Source organism: Conger conger, chromosome 2 (assembly GCF_963514075.1).
Source record: "Conger conger chromosome 2, fConCon1.1, whole genome shotgun sequence".
Taxonomy (NCBI): Eukaryota; Metazoa; Chordata; class Actinopteri; order Anguilliformes; family Congridae; genus Conger; species Conger conger.
The window spans coordinates 10,211,502-10,231,954 of NC_083761.1; the positions used below are offsets into that span (position 1 = coordinate 10,211,502).

The 20,453-nt window shown below is 40.8% G+C and overlaps 1 protein-coding gene across 1 annotated transcript in view; it reads left to right on the forward strand.

Moving 5' to 3' along the window:
* sorcs3a (sortilin related VPS10 domain containing receptor 3a) overlaps positions 1–20,453 on the forward strand; it is a 197,485-nt gene that overhangs the window by 93,463 nt on the left and 83,569 nt on the right. The window contains exon 3 of the mRNA XM_061225390.1: positions 17,328–17,427. Coding sequence (XP_061081374.1) covers positions 17,328–17,427 — 100 coding nt within the window. The remainder of the gene's footprint in view (positions 1–17,327; positions 17,428–20,453) is intronic.

Here is a 20,453-nt window from a genome sequence, read left to right on the forward strand (position 1 = left end):
GCTTCTTAGCTTCTATTTTAAGCTTATAATATGTCAAACTGGGCTAGCCAACTGCATAAGAGAACAATTGCATTTGTGTACCATAAATTTACAGTATGATTTAAGGGTGTGTGACAGCAGAGGAAAAGTGATTTTGTATTGGATTGTGCATGCGGAATGTGTTGCATATAAATCATCTGGAGAAATGAAGGCATATAAATCAACTTTGCTTCATAATGTGGTGGTGTTGCCACAATGTGACCGAGCTAAAAAGGAAACAATATGATTGTTGATACATTAAGCTCAGAAATGTAAACCTAACAAGGCTTATTGTCATCTGACTGGGACATTTTTACGCTTTTGCTTCACAAGCATTTCTGGTCTCATTACTGTACTGTTGCCTTTCTGTGTAGCTCTAAACATCACTCAGAGGAATATGGGCTATAAGCTTTTCGAAAGCTGTCAAGGGCCAGTTTTTGGGGGAGTGATGCAAGAATTTCCCATTACAACTCTCCCAGGCTGGTCTGTGTTTCTCAATGGCAAATTGTGCGAGGTGTCTTGGATTTGTGTATCTGCAAGAGGCACACGCGTCGCTGGTGCTGGATGTCAAGCGGTCAGACATGAGTGGACGTTCGAGCGGCTCCTGAAAAGTTTGTCCAGTTGACTTGACAGCGAGCGCACATGAACCTGATAAGTGCGCCACATTCGGGCTTAGCGCTTGCAGCCGCGGAGTTTTAAGGTTGGGTATCGCTCCCGCCCGCTTAACTGCTGCGCGGAGATAATCTGGCCGTTCATTGGAGCAGGCAGGAGCAGCCCTGATGGACTGCTATCGCTTCCGTGTCACTCTGTCGCGCCTCCCGGTTATTCCTTTCCTTTGCTGTGGAGATGTAGCTAGTGTTGGCTCAGCCTGCCACCCACAGCAGGGCTCTTCAGCTCGTGGCCCTGGGGCGAACGTTGCCCTCCGTCGTGGGCTGAGAATTAGACGGTTCTGTCTGCCTTCTGAGTAGTTTCGGCATACTGAGCTTCAATGATTCCGAAGTGAATGGGCTCCGAGCAGATGCGACTTTTAGCTGTAGCATTTTATAAAACATTTTAAAACACCACAAATGTATTTAGTGGCATATAAACAACATATTTATCACACAAACTCATTTTTTTGTCAAATGTCAGTTACAACCTTATAATTGTCTCAGCTCACACGATTCTGAACTTACTATTGACCCTTTAACTCCTGAGAGTGTGCGGAACAAAGGTCATTATTGCACATGCTAACCAAGTAAATGTTGATGATGATTCATCGTTGTTCCTGGGATACATTTGTGACCATTATGCATAATTGTTTTAGTGTGTCTGCTCATGAGCAACTGTCACAATAAAATATATTGCATGATTAGTAAAGTATTTAGTAATATACAGTATATGACCTGGACTGCAAAATGGCCTCTGCTGTATGCCTCTTGATTGCAAATCTGATCTCTGTGCACTAATGAGGAGAGGTGGTATTTGCATTATGTTGTATTGCTTATACTAATTGGGTATAGTAAAGATAGTAGCAACTCTTCATATATAACTATATTCTAACACATTTCTCTTTGTGCACAAAGCAAAAAAACATAAAAAAGTACATGTCCACAATAAATATGTTCATTATAATGGCTTTGTAGATCGTTGGCTCTAGACTCATATTTCTTCTTGCTAGCTTCCAAACATTGTGGAGTGAGAGCACATGCTCTTTTCTTGAGTTCCTGTTTTGATGAGCAGAAGACATTGTGGCCTCTGGTTTGCTTTTTGCTTCCAGTCTGTGATTATCAAATACTTACAGTAGTTTTACCATGATTTATGAAAATATTTTGACCTGCTCTTTGTCGTGATAATAAAAAATAAAAAAATAACTGTGTTAGGTGGTGATATTTTTACTTTTTAAACCTCCCAACCCAGATAGAAAAGGAACAAAAATATGCATCACTGCCCTTTAGCTCTCGATAAAAGCTTAATGAATAGAAGCACATAATAATAATGCAGATAATGCAAAGCACAGAAGCAATTTTGACTGATTTGCATCACTACCTTTAACAAACATAGCTAAGCAGCAAGTTAAACAGGAATACTTCCAATAGAACTTTATGTGTTCCAACTTTCCGTGTGGAATAATTAATATGGGGACATGCAACTACTCGTTCTGTGTCTGGGATTAATTATGACATAGCGGGAGGTTGTTTTCAACAGCCAATTATTTTCATTCACATTTCTTTTAGAGTTGAAAAACCGTCAACGGGTAGTTGTTGTTTGATTGTATTCACTAAGGCTGAGATAAAGGTGGAAACATGACAGAAAATGTGAACTGAGGTTGTATTTTACAATCTTGTGATGATACCGATGATGGACGTGGCATAGGCTCTGCAGTTATTCAGTTGAATTTATTCTATTTCAGTCCTCCAAACCTTGCTTGAGCCTCAGCTATGCTCTTGGTAGTAAACAGCACACGTGACATGTTTTCCATGTACACTGTCTCAAGGTTTGATATGTTTTTGTTGCTTTTGAGCCATCGTATGACCTGGATGTGAAATTGGACTTCACTCGTGTCGAATTATAAATCACTGTGTAGGCCAAACATAGCAAAAAAAACGAAAGAAATAAAACATAAATCTGCAACAGTCGAGCCTGACCTCGGGGCTTCTATTGACCTCCTCAAGAAAGCGGATCTATGATACTGCCCTGGTGCGGCCACGATCAATTGCAGAGGAACACACTCCAGCTTCTTGTCTGCGTTAATGCTGACGGGGTGCTCTCGGAGACGGAGGTGGCCAAAGGATGAGCTGTGTTTCTTTTTAGGCCGGGACTGGTGCTGAGAGCGCGAGAGCAGAGGGATGTCACCACTGTATTTGTCTTACAGTGACCTAAAAAGCTCTCTGCCCTCATGCAAAAATAATCGCTCCTACAGGGAGGATCAAAATTTAATATGTTTATTTAAAGATTTATTCTGGAATAAAGCTTTCCTGAGTATTGAGACCAGTACAGGGTCAGGTTCAAAAAATGTTAAAGCCACCTTGCCTGCGGAGGCATCATGCTGATATCATATGTCAAAGTTTAAACGTATAGACATGTTGGGAATTGACTGTAAATATTGTAGTGACATTTCAGTTTGTGTGAAAACATATTTGAATTTAAAGGAGATCTTTCTGTTCCGGGAAAGCAGTGCGAGTGTTTGGAGTGTAAATACAATTTCAGACCTGCCCAGGCTGCAGTTCAGACCAGTGTCAGCTTGGACTGATGGGATATCAATAGATGAATCTCTTTGCCTTGACACTAATGGTCTAATTCACTTGAGGTTTTCTCAATCTTAATTCAAATCTCCCACGCTTAGAGTTCATTTGCAGTTGAACCACTCCTCTTTGTAGCACATCCCTGTGCAGGATTCTTCTTGTATTTCTGCTTTTGGTCAGCTCTGTGACACAGTAATGTAATAAAAAATGTTTGGAGTTTATTAGTTCCATGACCCGTGGCCTTCCATGGTCACATTTTACCTGCAGTATGCATCAGTTCTATAAAATATGGCATCTTGTGTCAGAGCACAAGGTCCTTGCCAAAAAATGCAGATGCCGTGTAGTTTTTTCTCTCATGTTTATCTCCCAGCATCTGAATAGCATGTTTTATGATCTTCTTCTGAAAATGTATGATCTGTAGCATGATCTATACATTTCCCCTATCACACATGCTTTAAATCACACATGCACACACACACACACACACACACACACACACACACAGACACTCACACATAAACTCACATATATGCTTCCAATTTTAGATTTGCAATCAAACAATTCACATGTGGTTCACAACTCAATTTTTTATCAGAGGTTATTTCTATATGCTTTGTTTTCATGATGTGGAAATTTAAACACTTTTTCTACACAGTTCCCTAGGTTCCAGGGCACCATTATGTTTGGGACATATTAATGTTATGCAAATTAAAGTCATCATGTTTAGTACTTTGTCGCATATGCTTTGGCCGATGTCTCTGACTGTTTTTCTTATGTAATGGCTTCCTTGACTTTCCTTGGCACACTCTCGTCCTTATGTTGACAACAGCAGTAACAGACTCCAAAGGCATACAAAAGCCAAGAACCATAACTAGATATTGAAGTTCTCTTATATCTGCGCTAAGGAAGCAATTGAACACACCTGACTCAAGTTTTTCCTGCACTAACTCGCATTGCCTAAAGATCGTTTGCCCATTATATCATTATCCAAATGGTTATTCCATATCTGTATTCATTGGGGGAGCTCTCCACCAGATACTGTTTGTGTGGCATGTCTTTGATTGAAGGTCTTTGTTTTCCAGGGATATGATTATGCTCTCTACATGCTGTCCATTTTATGTACATATATTTCTTTTGTAATGACTTCCCCTTGGATGCTTCCGATTGCTTATTGATGAAAGCCATGCCTGAGACTAAAACAATTCCGTGCTGTGGTCTGAATACCTTGGAAGCTGGACTTGTTGTAATCTACACTCAGTGACCACTTTATTAGGTAGACCTGTACACCTGACTGTTAATGTGAATATCGAATCAGCCATTCGTGTGGAAGCAACTCAATGCATAAAAGCATGAATTCTGAGGTTCAGAGCATGTGTGCTCAGTCAACCTACCCTGTAAACTAAAGGTCAAATACAATAAAATCTCAAAGAAACAGGTTGACCTGCAGGCACCCAGTGGGGGTCGCTGTTTCACAGCAAGGCGTCATGGCTGGACTGAGTGAAACCATCCCATCCGTGGGAGATGCCAGAGCCTGTTGTGCACTGTGTCCCACTCGTCCAGCAGTGTCTGTTGTATTCCTGAGCTTCTGAGACAATATCCTAGCATAGATAGTCTGTTTTAGAAGTTTCTAAAGGTTTAGTACAGAGCTATTCCCATTTGTTTTCAGAACTGTGGGGAGCACATTGGGTCATTCAGAAGGTGAGAATCCACAGTTAGTCAGAATGACTGAGAAGCCACGAGCAAAGAAATGAAATGTGGGGGGGAAAAAAGACTTTGTTTTTAGGCGTGACAAGTGTGTGATAGAGCAGTTCCATGTCATCTTTTATTGCGCACATTTCTTGGACATCTCAAAGTCATCCTGTTTTAAGTCATTCTCCTTCTGGCCACAATTACAGCAGCAATGTCAGTGCAACATTCAAAGCGCAGGCCTCTTTTCCCCAAGCGATACAGAATGGCTACAACTGTTTTTCCCACAACAGAGACCAGCCTTGTTGAATCACGTCAGTCATGGAGTCGTTTTTAGATTTTATTTTAGAATTTTTTGATGTCTCTCATTTGAACTTGTGAAGAATATGTGTACATTTAGATTGCCTTTCACAATTCTGTGTTTTATTCATACTGAATTCTGGTGTTTTGTTTTGCATATATCGACCAATGATATTTACCCCTGAAAATTCTCAGTAAATCACTTTCATAATATGGGCAATTGAAGATGTTGCTACGTCCGTGAAAGTGGTATACTGCAGTCTCCAAGTTGTTACTCCTTGCTTGTTTATTAACTGAGCAGACAGAAGGGATTCATATGGTGATTGCCAACAGATCAGTTAAGTGGAGTTGGGGTTTGGTCTGCAGCATGTTAGACAGACAGTTTAGCACATGCACTAAAAGCAAAATGGTATAAATTATTTTTGACTGAATGAACTGTGTCTATTTCGACGCAAGGCCCTCCCCCCTGAAGAAAATTTGGAGATCCCCTGTCAATTCACGACTTCTTGCTATTTGCAATCTTCCTGACACTGAACACCCCCCCCCCCCCCCCCCCCTTCTGAAATCATGGATCTGCCAATGAACCATTGCATTTCACAAAGTATAATAACTGCACGGTGTCACATCAACAATGATCATATTCCAGCATTCTCTGAACTAATCAGTTTTGAAGTATGAGTGCCAAAGATAATGCATCTGAAACTGTAGGGCCATTTTGTCACGGGTCATGCAAGCAATTTCATGACCTCTGAAAATGTCATTTTCCACCCATTTTCCATTATGGGTCATCGGCCTGCTGTACAACAGCAAAACCATCTTAAAAGGCTCTTAGCCTCTCAGCCGCCTTTCTCAGAAATACCCAGATATACTCTCACCAAAACCGTCAAGGACAAAGACCTTCCTCAAAGGACTGGGAAGCAAGAACACATGAACTGGAACACTGTGGAGATGCATTGCACAGTTACATTAGATTTAATTACAAAGCATTTAGCAGACGCTCTTATCCAGGGTGACGTACAAGGAAAGGCAGTAAGTTCAGGGCAGTAAGAGGACAATACTAATCTGGCCATCGGATTGGCCACCATTGTAACAGCTGGACACTGCTTGACAATCTAGGGCATACATTACGCTGAGATACCCATGCCTTGTTGTTTCTCTGAGCATCTAAGTGACCTTGGGACAGGCAAAGAAAGTGGATTTAAATGACCCCATGAGCTTTACTTGAAGCTGAATATTTATCCTTTGCTTACAAAAGCTGTGTAACCTGACATGGACTTGGAGGATATTTCTGAAAGTATTATTATTATTATTATTATTATTATTATTATTATTAGTAGTATTGATATTAGTATTAGAATTATTGTTTGTAGTTGTAGTAGTATAGTAGTAGTACTACCCAATAATCAAATTAGTTGTCAGCAGGGAGACTTTATTTCAGTGTCGGCTTTCTGAACGAGAAATGATTTTTTCAGTGACCCTGACCCACTATCTTTGACCTCTTAGAGAATTGTTTTCATTTTGTCCTTCAGTCCATTTAAACACTATTGATTTTCCCTCCGTTCATTATTTATCAATAATATGTATCAATAGACATGCCTTAATCTAGTTTTGGTTGTAGAAAAATGTCTTTCTCAATGGAAAGTGTGACAGCTGCTTTTTCTATCATTGATAATGATGGCTTATGGGGGCAACATGGCTCAGACAGTAAGAGCAGTCGTCTGGCAGTCGGAGGGTTGCTGGTTCGATCCCCCTCGCGGGCTGTGTTGAAGTGTCCCTGAGCAAGACACCTAACCCCTAAAATGCTCCTGACGTGCTGGTTAGTGCCTTGCATGGCAGCCAATCGCCGTTGGTGTGTGAGTGTGTGTATGAATGGGTGAATGAGAAGCATCAATTGTACAGTGCTTTGGATAAAGGCGCTATATAAATGCCAACCATTTACCATTTGATGGCTGTACTATTGATAAGGACCAAATACACATCCTATTTTCTGTTTCATATCCCAGGAATGGAATGAGGGAACACTGTTTGGTGAGTTCATTTGTTGATTGCTGAATTGAATTCCGAACCATTTTTAAGAAAAATGTAAAATAAATAAATTTCCATAGATAATATGGAAACTGAGAGTTGGTATAAAGGACAACATTAGACTGACAAGGCAAGTGTTCTCGAAAGCAGCAGGAACTGAACACCTGTTTCTTCAGGAACCATGTGATGCTGTCAATTTAATGCAGTCATTCTACTGAAAACAAAAAAGTCTAATTCATGTTTACGTCGATGTCTTCTCACCACGGATGCATGTACAGTTTTTTTCTTCAAAGTTAATCTTGAACATCAATATTGCATTAGTCTTTCTTCCTGATTGCCATAATTTGTTTCAGGTGCATGTACATGACTGCATAGAACTAGTCTTGTCAAAACCCCAAAAACTGTGCCCTCTGTTTATGCATCAGATGACACATAGAGGTTTTGGTTTGTTTTGAAAAGCAAACAAAATGGTGTCCTTGCTTTTAGCCTGAGCTTTATGGTTCTCATATCTTGAGTTAACCTTATGTAGGGAGGTGAAGTGCATACCCTGGTAGAGCTCAGGCAGTAATAGTGAAGGCGTTGGGTCTATCATTCACTTCCCCCACGCTCCAGTTTCACTTTGACCCCCTTTCATAGACAACGCAAACCTCTACTCCCACTGCTCTCCCAGCACCTGCACACATCTCCTGCCCTAATGCGCCAATTCTCCAAAGCCATTTTCAATTATGCTTCAATGAATTCTGCTAAATTACTGAAAGGATTTTAATGCGGTTTGTGCGTGCGAGCATTTGTGTGTGTGTGTGTGTGTGTGAGAGAGAGAGAGAGAGAGAGAGAGAGAGAGAGAGTGTGTGTGTGTGTGTGTGTGTGTGTGTGGCTGTCTGCTGTGTGTGTTTGTGGGTGTGTTTTTGCACATTTGTGTGTATGTTAAACAGATAAGCAACCAAACGGCTTTTACAATACTAGCTGTCTTGCTGAGATAAGGCTTGCTGATGGTAGAGGAGATTATTAAAAGTTGTGTTTGCTGCTGTTCCAAAAACATTCTTCACAAATACTGTCCGTGTTTTTTCCTCTTTATTTCACTATGCATTGCTTGCTGAATGGATTTTCATGATCATCATAAAACTTTCAACAAGTTCCAGTTTTAAACTCTAAGCTAAGTGAATTTGGTCATGGCTCTGTCTCGATTTATTTCAGGGATACAGTTGTTAATGGTTTAGGAGTAAAGGTTTTGTAGGGACAGAGTTCTATCTTAGAAGAAGCATGTACCCCAGAGCAGTAGGGCCATTTTATGACGATTCGTTTTACCACCCTGAAGCGATGCGGTTAGTCACCTGTCATTTCTGTCAGTTTACGGTTCACCATGCCATGAAAGATGTGGAGATTTAGCTGGAGACAGATTTCAGCAACTTAAAATGATTTCTTATTTCTTGCCGTTTACTTACTTACACAGTTGACAATGTATATGCATACTTCTGTTTACAGCAATTGGCCTTCTAGCTAACATGGAAATAAAATATAAAAAAATGGTTTTAGGGTCGGCGGCACAGATGGTGCAGTGGTTAGCACTGCCGCCTCACAACAAGGAGGTCCTGGGTTCGAATCCCGGTCGGCCGGGGCCTCTCTGTGTGGAGTTTGCATGTTCTCCCCGTGTCTGCGTGGGTTTCCTCCGGGTACTCCGGTTTCCTCCCACAGTCCGAAGACATGCAGGTTAGGCTGATTGGAGAGTCTAAATTGCCCACGGGTATGAGTGTGTGAGTGAATGGTGCGTGTGCCCTGCGATGGACTGGCAACCTGTTCAGGGTGTATGCCTGCCTTTTGCCCAATGTATGCTGGGATAGGCTCCAGCCCCCCTGCGACTGGATAAGCGGGTTCAGATAATGGATGGATGGATGGGTTTTAGGGTAATTGGGTGACATCAGAAAGTACTTTAACCACTTTCTATGTATTGTTTTTCATGACTTTGTTCAGTATTGGCTCTGTTTTTAAATGTATTTACCATAAACAATTTGTAGCTTTTTTGCGTGGTTATGTGCTACTGATAGTTGGGCTACTCAGTGTTTGTGTTTAATGTGCAAAAAAAAATGCAGATTGTAAATATTTGAAACTGAGCTGACATTATCCTGATGGGGGTTGACATCATAGACTAAAAGCAAGTAGTCTATACAGCATACACACGAACAGGCACTGAGATACGAATGAATAATGCCTTAACGTAAAGAGGAAATCATTCCAACCAAGGGCTTTTGGTCATCGTAATCATGCTGAAATTCTTCTAAGAGGATTGAGTTCCCCCAGGCAACAGTTAACTTATTCATCCATCCAGTTTCCATTTTCTACTTAAACTTAAACAGAACACCCACTATTTTACTGTATTTTAAGTAAGTTGTTCATGGGATTAAATGTCACCTCCATTTTTTTGTTTTTAGAAGATGACTCACATGTAGCACAAACCCTCTCTCTCTGTGTGAGAGTCCACCATTTCCAAAAGTGCAGTGAGAATTGTGAGTGGGCGTATCCATGGCTGTGTCCTTTTTGCCTGACAGCTGTGACAGCAATCCAGACAGAGCATGATGGATTTATTTTACATGTGCGACACTAACCTCTCGGAGGGAAAACATTCAAAGGATGCCGTGAATGCTGTTTTAACGAGTTTATGCTGCTGTAATTGATGCCTGAGGGACACTGTCGTATTAGCGCTTTAGTAGTCATTCAATGGGGTAGGGCGGGATTCTGTATAGACCAGGGTTTCTTAAAGGTCCAATAGGTAATTTCGGACTTCTAATGGTCCAGAGAGGAATAGCAGCAACAAACACCTCCAAAGGACAACACTGTTTATCCCTCCCCCTTCTCTTTTAACATGATGATTTTGAAACGCCATTGGCTGTGGCAATTAGGACCCATTTTCCAGTGAGCTTTAATTATTGTACAGTTATACAATGTTCCATCAGTTAGAGGTATGATTTTCATACCACTGGTGGGCCTCTCCTGTAATACTGTGTGGCCTCTATAGAAACTGGTTTGCCGTAGAACAGATTCAAGTACAGTCTGCGTAAGCTTTAATGTAGCTGTGCATATGACAGTGGCGAAAAGGTGACTTGGTGCACAATGTGAAATGTAACATTATGTAAGGAAATAGTTTACAGTCCATTTACAATTGTTTACATTACATTTCCTTCCCTATATTTGTATTTATTTTAAATCTATTGATTTATATTTATTTTTTCCTACATTATTGAGATAGAGGGAAAGCGAAAAGGGTTGTAGGTGAAGTCACGGTAAACAAAGTGCCGCGGCAGGGATTCGTATGACATCTACAGACGATGCCATATGGGCTCTACAGTCTACAGCTAGTTTTAAGGAATTCATGTGAAATAACACCGAGATCTTTCTTATTATCCTGAAGCTGTCCTTTATAGAAAAAAGAGCATGTTTGTGAAAGCTCTGTGTGCTAATGTACTATTGATTAATGAAAGAAATGTTGGGAGAAAATACATTTAAATGTGAATTTTAAAAACAACATAAGGTATCGGTGCTATGCACCATTGACAGAATATAACCTTTTGACAAGCTCGTCTTTTGGGATATTGCCCTTTAGTTTTGACCTGGTATAACCAGTTGTTCTTTCTTCCCAATCAATTCTTTTTTCCATAAAAAGTGTGCCGTCAGATCAAAATTTCATAGCTAGTTGACCTGTTATGCACTTATTCCCTAGACAGAACACTCATGTGCTCCCAGTTACCGTGTGTTTTGCCCTCATGCAGTATTAGCCCGCTATCTCGGCTGACTTTGTTATGTAAGAGGGTTTGAGCAAGATTACTTTTGTCATTCACCGTAGTTCTGGACTGCACAGAAACAGACCAGACATTGGAGCAGAAAATGTCACGATTTCCTGCGAGCGCAATTTCCTCTGGCCCTCGGATTTTTTTGGCTTCTGACTCCGATTGTCTGTCTTAAGTACCGTACAAGTGGAAATGCACCAGTCACTCAGGGATTGTGTTAGAAGCTCCAGGCTTGTTCTTGCCTCAGGGTATCTGACTACAGAGTCGTCTCTGAGGATGGTGCAGATGTAGTTTCAGGTAAGTGATTTTTTTTTGTTAATCTCCTCCTGACACCAAGCATTCGACTCCCCTCCTCAATATGGCCTGCTTGTTATCTACACAAACATGCTTCAGTATGGTTTGGTCAGCATCCAGCTGAAGCAGATGCGAAGATCTTTGTAGGGGCTTAGAAAAGACCAGAACATGTTGTTTCGGGTGAAACCAAAGCGGAATGGTCCTCTCAAGTGTGTAAACATCTGCATACTTTAGGTGGTGTCCTCCATGTGTGTGTGTGTGTGTGTGTGTGAGCGACTAAAGTGATTTGGTTTGAATTCCGGTCCGTTTCTTTGAAGTCACATGCTGCTGTCGTATACCCAAAGCTGATCTCCACATTTCGTGCACACCAGCACTTCATTGTTCTGCTTTAGTGGCAGCCATCTGGCATGGCCTCACAGAAATCCCTGATGTGATTTCTGGCTACTGACTTCTTTATTGTTCATTTGATGCTCACATAGAAACATGCGTGCTTTTCCACCTTTCCATTTTGGAATGAAAACCTGCTTTATGAAATGAACTATTGTTCTATACCACTGCAGCTGACACCTGTTATAAAAATGTGTGATGTATGATGTGGTATGTTATAAAATGACTATTGTCTGAAGTCAAATAATTAATTTAGTTATTTTATTGGAAGAATTGTGTATTAGTCATTCAAATCTTAGCTTCATGGCTACTACAATGTTAGGCTCATACCAGTTGTCCCCCACCCAATTAAGTCAGAGGTGGTGACAGTGTGTGGGAGACAACATACTTACCATTTGCTTCTTTTTTATTTATTTCTTTCTTATTTAAGCTTTTGCACCTCCAATCTCACCCAAATTTGGAATGTCATCTTTACAAATTATTTCCAAGAGCACTCGTGTATACGCCCCCCCTGCAGCGGGCTGGGGAGAGAGAAGACCGCTCTCCTGTGGAATATGCGCTTTTCACACCAGAGCCACAAGCCATGCATGTGCAGGATAGGGGTGGAGGAGACCCAATCATACGCTTGCACAGGGAGTGAGCCATGGGCACGCACAGCTATACCCACCAAATGAATCCCTCCAATATTCCCCTCAGATGATTCAAATCCGATTGTGCATCACTTCAGTAGTGCTGCTGGCACTGCCACAGCCACATTTTGGGTTAAATTCGAGACTCGAGTGCTACAAGCAGTGCTTTCACTGAGTGAGCTACTCAGCAGCCCTAACGCAATCAATGTAATACGGTATCGTGGATAAAATATTTTGTTACGCTTTTTTACATGCTAAAATTAAACAAATATTCATATAACAACTCTTTAGAAAGCAGCAAGTCATTGTTTACAGTGCGAGCAACAGCAATCTTATGGGCCATATTGCATAATTTCCAAGGGGCTATGATTGTCTCAATCAGAGACATGTTTTTGCGAATGAAAATGTTTAACAATCTGGACCGTATCTGTTTTTTTAATCAGTTACATTGTCCCCGTCCCACACACAATTCTCCAGATCACACAGGAACTAGATGGCAGGTGCTGGACCCAGAAGGATAAGCGCGGTCTACGTGGACAAAACTAGTCGAAAATTAAATGATTAAAACGGGTATGAAGACATCCCTTGTCACAGGGAAACAAGCTCATTATTTGGAAGGCATGGTGCATTGTGGTAATTGCATGCTAATTGTGACTACAGCTCAGCTCCCTGCTGCCTCTCATGTATTTTTAATTTTCTTGTTTCCAGGAAAATGCCATAAAAAAAAAACTCCATAGCTTTGTGCAGATTATTGTTTATGGAAGTATGCCTGCATTTACTGCCTCGCAGAAGCAGGGAAAACTGCATGCAATAGATATAGCTCTCAATATCCTGATTAGGTCATATTGCTATTGCGGTGGACATAAAGGGAGTTGAACAGTGAAGTGCATCTAGTCCACCTCCTCCTGGGACTAAGCCCCTGTGTTCATACCGTATGCTGCCTAGATGGGCCTGTGCCTCCTCTTAACTTTCCTTTAATATCCTTGGGAAATTGAACTCTCACACAATCCCTTGACTTGATCTGTGTTATTACACTTTGTGATCATTGTGTCCAATATCATGGGCACTCAAGAACCAACGAGAATGAGAAAATTGTCATTGTAATTTCAGAGAAATCCATTGCACAATGTACAGTAAGTTACGGAGGCAAAAAATAAATAAATAAAGACCACAAGCTATAAAAGGAGAATCCTTGTTATTGTTCTCTGTCTTAAATTAACTTGTGCCCTGAAACAGCTCCATACTTAGGATGTTAATATTGACTTTCTTCCAACACTATGGTGTTTTCTTTTTTTGGCGTTTTAACAACAAATGGAAGACATCATTTAAAAAAAAAAACAGACAACAAAAAGTAAGAAGGATAGTAGAGCTGAAAGAGCATAATTACCAAACGCTGGTGCTGGATTGATAACGCAGTAAAGATTCGTGGAACATAAATGTAATGTCTCTGGGACCGTGTTGGCTAACAGCTCATTTCCACAACTGAATTATTTAGTCTTAAGATATATGGGCAGCCATGTGTTTTTGAGCCTGCAACATTTTTCCTTCAACCTAATTATATTAACAGCATGAGTTATTAATTTAGAGCTAGTCCCAGGATATTACTCAGTGGTGGATGGATGTGACTTGGTTGCAAATGATAGGTAAAGCTCAGCTTTTTTGGTTATGGCGTAATACGAGAATGTGATTGTGGTCTATTAATACAGGACAAACTGGAGACAAAAGTGGATTCATCATCATTGCCATGGGAAAATAAGCACAAAACCCACCACCTGAACACAACTGTCCCAGATACACGTGCATTATTTATGCTGTTCTATTTCAATGTGCGGCAGGCTGAATAAGATGGAAGTGGTGCTCAGAGAAATCGCATTATTTAGCCATTTAAATTAAAGTATGAGTCAGTGCCTGATTGAGAGAGAAAGGTTTGCATTTTGGGGATTCTGAATGAAGAGCATTGCGGTCTCGTTTTAAAGATGGCAGTATCCCCATGACCACGCAGGGAAATTGTTTTCCTCTTCATTCAGACAGACCGTCCCTTTCACTGGCCCACAACGAGCCTCATGCCTAGTTTCCCCAGGTGGTCTCCAATCCAAGTACTTACTGAGCCCAACCCCGCTTAGTCTCCCGTCACTGGGGGAAGAAAGTTCCAACCTAGTATGTCTACTGGCAAATGATATATCACTCACGCCCTCAGAAGTGCCCGGATGTAGACGTGAGAGCATTCAATATTCTCTAAACTTTCCAAACTCTAATAAACGGCTGTGAACTGAGGGGATATCTGCCAGATAACATTTTACGTAATGGAGCTTAAAACCGCATGAATCATTTCCACATGTTCCAGGTTGTAAGGCTGAGCACAGAGAAATGGGAGTATTTATTGGACATTTTAATTCACAGTGGCTGACCGTAAAATGTAAGCAGCCATTCAGATCAAATCAGGAGGCAATTTTGATTTTGCAAGTTTGCCCTTCCAATGATGTCCTACAGTAATTTCAGTCCATTTGAAAATTGCATTGTAAAACTAACAAGGCTCTAGTATGTTTTGGCATAATGTTCCTTGACTTGAGCCTATAATTAACATTTGTTTTTTGTTTGTGTACAGTATAAATAAATTAAACTTATTTTCTCCCTCTAATTCCATGTTCTTGAATCTATCATTGTGTGCTAACACAAAAATATCTCGCAACAGGACTTGTTAACACCTATAATCCATTGACTGGGATGGTTACACATTTTAAATTAGTTTCACTCTGTTAGCCTGCCATAAATTAGCTCTCCAATTTACTCTGAAAAGAAGGGATTGCAATCTGAGATGTGGATAGCTTTCAGGACCAAATTGGTTTGAAGGATGTGCTGTTGGGTTTGCCTCATTGTGTTTTAAAATATGCTGAGAAGTATGAGGGGTAGAAAGTAACAAGTTCAATGATGGAGAATCATACAGGTTAAAGGTACAATCGGTAAGATTTTTGTGTTAAAATATTGTTACAACACCATTGTAAATCCCTTCCTATGATTGAAAAAGGCTCACTGACATGTTGACTCTGCTTGTGTTTATAGTCCTTAAATTCGGGTTTCAAAATATGCAGTTGATGTACCGGCACTCTGTACCAAAACATTGTATAACTGTACAATAATTCAAGCTCATTGGTTGAAAATTGGTTCTAATTTCCACAGCCAATGGTGTTTCAACGTCAGCGCGTTCACAGAGATGGGGGAGGGATAAACAGTGTTGCGGTTTTTGTGTGTTTGTTCTTGCAATTCCTCTCTTGACTGTTAGAAGTCTGAAATGACCTATTGTACCTTTAAGTGATTTGTTGTGTCATGTTGCTTATTTTATGTCACTGTTTACATCTCTACAGTAACCTGCTGGATGCATGATACAGTACGGTGATATGCATCATGTCAACTACGTGCAGTGACTAAATTTAGTCAGTAAGTACAGTGGATTCCTGATGCTAGTGTGAGAAGCAGGGATATAATCAGTAGCTTTCGTTAACAATTCAAGAGCTGGGAACCACAGGGCTATATTAGTTCCTTATATGCAGTATTCATTAACTTTGTTCATTTTGGCCTTCATGCTGTTGATCTGATGCTCATTTAAAAATGTACACTGCCAATTTAACTGACCTTACAAATATCATTATATTAACGAATTTGCTTTCCTATGTAGCAGTAGTAAACACATTGTGTAAACGGTGTAATTAAATCACACTTCTAGCTATTAATATTGCTTGAGGAAAACAACATGCTTTTGCAAGGTATGTTGTTTTCTCCCGCCAGCTGTTTAGGCAAATTATGTTTCAGTGGGCAAATCCAGTCTGTTGATTATGTAGCCGGAGCCCTCCTGACGTGTGAAGGTGTGTTCGCTGAAGTAGTCTCTGAGGGCTGGTCGCACCTGCAATACAAGGAGCTTTGTCCTGCAGGTGCAACCAAGTGCCATTGCCACATTCCTTCCATCTTGTGTAGCCAGGCTTACTGATGTTGGATATTTCAATTACTTTATTACATATATTTAATACATTTTCATGTAACAAGAAATTATTTCCACAGATATATTCTAGGAAATCACGCACACACGCACACATACACACATGCACACGTACACACATAGTTATTCCGGCGTTCTACTATCTCTGGGACATTTCTACTGATTTTAAAATGCATCTTGACCCATTAATGTGCTCTTGCATTCATGAGCTCTGCCTGTTCTTCCGCGATTTGAAATATGCTCATAATCCCTACATTTCCTCTGTGTCCTGCTGAAGACTTTGAGGGCTGTACACGTGTGGATCCTTCAGAGCTTTCAAGTAGCTTAGCTGAGCTAATTATTAGCCTTGTTTTTGAGAGGTTTCTTAGGTTCCTTAGACTTAAGCCGAGGTTCTTAACGCCGGTCTCCCTTGGCTACACATTAGTACTGAAGCCATCCTTTCTGCAGCCTTCTTCTCGTCTTGATTGTCATTTCAGTTTATGAAACAGTGACCATTTATTGTGTGTATTGATGTCCAGGATTGCTGTGGAACCTGACACATCAACTCAACCTTTCAGTATGACTGGAACTGAAATGTGCACCATTCACATGCACAGAATGGTGTTTGTGTCTTTTATATGGTGTTAGAAGTGTATGTTTACTGTGTGCGTGCGGGTAACAAATTAATAACACATTCTGGACTGTACGTACAGCGAGTTCCATAATGAGGAGACTTGGTATAAAAGCTCCAGTACTTTCCACATGGTAAAGCCAAAGTGTATAAAAATACCCTGCTGAGTAAAAGTTGAGGATCCTCTCTTTAACCACATGTGAATTGTTTGTTTATGAACTTGGAGCCGAATCAAGAAAAATATACTGTATGTCTTTGTCCCAAAAGTTATGGAACTCATTGTACATTACTGGTTAAAATGCCTATTTCTTCTGCAGCATTAAAGGTAAAAAGAAGAGACGCTATTATCATAAGTCATAAAGGGTGCTTTATTTACATTTGCAGGTCGACAGATTATGGAACCACCTATGAGAAACTGAATGACAAAGTTGGGCTGAAGAGAGTGTTGAGCTACCTGTACGTCTGTCCTACAAACAAGAAAAAGGTGAGACATTTTTCCCTTTTTGTAATAATGTAATAATTTTAAAAAGAATGTGTCAAAAACACAAGAAGAACACTGATGTAATAAAACTCTAATATAGTATATTTGGAAGTGCGCACATCGTGGAAAATCTGCTTGGAAATGCTATATGAAAATGTATCTACAAAATATATATAATAAATAACTCACATAAAGATTTACATTACAATTTAAATCTATATCCTGTACATTTTACATGAAAATGTATGATGTCTAAAGAACCATCTGCAAAGCAATATAACATAATGTTGTGGTCAGCACAAAACTACTGACACAGTCATTTCTTAACATTTCTGTACCATTTACATTCCAGGAAATCATGTAGTTCTGCAGCGCAAATTCAATCTACTCCTCAGATAATCTAAACACTGTGCCATGCTCAATTTTTAATGCGTATTTCTACATTAAAATCTAACGCTCGCTCCGTCAGCTTCAGACAGAATGTTTCCACGTGAATATTAACATGTCAGTTAAAGGAGCGTGTCTGTTCTTGATGGTCCTGTCATCTCAACGAGCTTGTAATATATAGCACTGCACTGCGGTGTTATCAGAACTATCATTAACATCGCCCTGCTCGCATCCCACCATGCTTTGCTTCTGCCTTAGTGTCACGTGCATACTGTTGATCACCCAAGGATGGTTTTTAAGCCTATAATGGGAACTACTGTAAGTAGGGTGCTACATTAGGTACGCAATATATTTAACTATGTAGGGTTCAAGGTACTGCTGTCTTGCTGAATATTTCTCCTGGTAATGAGGTCATTTTACCTCCAGATGCACCTCTATATGTTAATATTCACAATTATCTCATAGTTTTGGGAGATTTTTATCGAAACCTTTTCTAGCTTCTTTGAAGACAGACGTAGACATATATGTGGATAGTAAGACTACACGTAGAAGTGAGTGCATAGCCTCGACACCTCCTTGCATTGGCAGAAGTAGAAATCTGATTATTAAAGGACTTTCCAATGACCGTTTGCAACACCGCTTCCAACACGGTTGTTATTCCCGGTTGCTGTCTGCGATCCTGACCACTGATATGGTAATACGTTCCCGCGATAACACACGGAGTTGTGGGACGAGTGGGACGAGCTGATGTTGCGGCGCTTTGAGCGTAACGCTTCCATATGGTTATTGTCAGATGTGTTCGCGCTATATTATGCATAGCTTCTGCGCTTATCCATAAGGGAGCTCTGTTTCTGTAATGCTCCTTTCACGCTTACCCCCCCCCCCCCCCCCCGTACCTACAGCTGCTTCTCACGCCTCGGCTCGTCTTCATACATGATTGATCCGGAAGTTTCCGCTCGGGCCCTGCCGGATGTCCCGCCGGCTCTTGCGGCCGGCCGGCCGGATCGCTACCTTAAGAGGAGCAGTTAAGAGACTTTAGTGGCTGTGCTAATCGGTGAGCAGGTTTAGCCTTTGGTTGGCCGCACTCAAGGTCAACGTTGGGTTTAACAACCCACCGCAGGGGGGCAGAAGCGCTAGTGATGACCTCAATGAAGATCCACGCCAGAGATGGTTCAGGTTCGCTCTTAATTACCAATGCGCACTTTTAATTGCCCCGGCTCGTTCCGTCTGGCTTCCGGGCAGTTGGTGAAGCCATTTGATTGTACCTTAGAGAGGAGTAAACAAAACACAGTCCTCTCAATACACTACAGTCCAGTGGAGTCTCTAAGTCCTGTATAATTGCCAGGATGTCAATACTCTGTTTGATAAGGGAAAATGAGTCTAAGACAGCATAAGACAGCATGATAACATCAGCTGAAGGCGGGGGAAGTCAAATTGAGGATTTCAGTATGTTTTATTTTCCTTCAAGGTCTGCAGTTATTCACTTCTTGTCTACTACTGACTAACGTATCGTATTTTCAGTCACGACATTCATTTTATGATAAATAAATTAAATTAGGTTTAGACGTTTCTCTCCACAACTGGTGGGTTGCACCATTTTCATATTGGATTTCCTGATTACCATGGGTTTCACAGCGTGTAGGTAGTGTTCATTGCAATGCATACAGTAGCTACGGTGCAAAATTCAAGGCATCTTTTTCCACCTACCAAACTCCCTCATTTAATTGGCAGAACTCTTGTTCCACCATCTAAGTTCAAAACTCATTCTGCCAGCATAACTCCCTCCTTCCAGTACCATAAAGTCCTTCGTTCCACTCTCCACCTTCAGAACTCCCTCGTTCCACTGTCAACTTTCACAGCTCCCTAAGTCAACGTTTAATGGAGGTATTTGGATGAGACTTGGACAGAACTGTTGCAAGCGGCTCAAGGAAAACTATATTGGATTTTAAAGCTGCTACAACAATTCTTATGGGTGGTTATTGTAATCACTGTCTGCCTTATTTATTTACTGCCACTTTAGTGGTAAGAAATGGTAAAGATACAACCTGGCGTTCATATGAACTATTCTTCTATCAATCAGAAGGTTTGTGTGGTGACAGGATTACATTTGAATGATTTCCTATCAGAATCTAGTAGAAAGGAATCGTACAATTAGTTTTGGTGATTTAATACACAACATTGGACATTGGACTGTAATGATGCTAAAAGAATTAGGCTCCAAATTATTTTATGTAATAGCTGGCTCGTTATGAGCTGCTAAATTTGAAATGATGTATGAATAAATGAGACTTGGCTAGCTGTGTGGGTTTTGACCCCCTCTCTGCCCCAGCCCCCAGATCATCCTGCTTCTTCTGTGTTCTGCTTCCCCTGCCGTTCTGTCTAACAGCCCTGCCTCTTTAAATATCCCTCTGGGTCACTAGTGAGCCAATGAACCGGGATCCTGCTAATTCATCCCTCATCTTCCATCCACCTACAGTTTTGTACCAGAAGCCAGGACACATTCAGGGTCAGCTGCCGGGACACCCTGTTCAACAGCGTGTACACGTATTTAGCTTATGATAGAGTTGGGGTTTGTTGAGTTATGTTATGTTATTATTATAATCACACCCCACCAGCAGACTCTACCTGCCTAAGTGACGTCT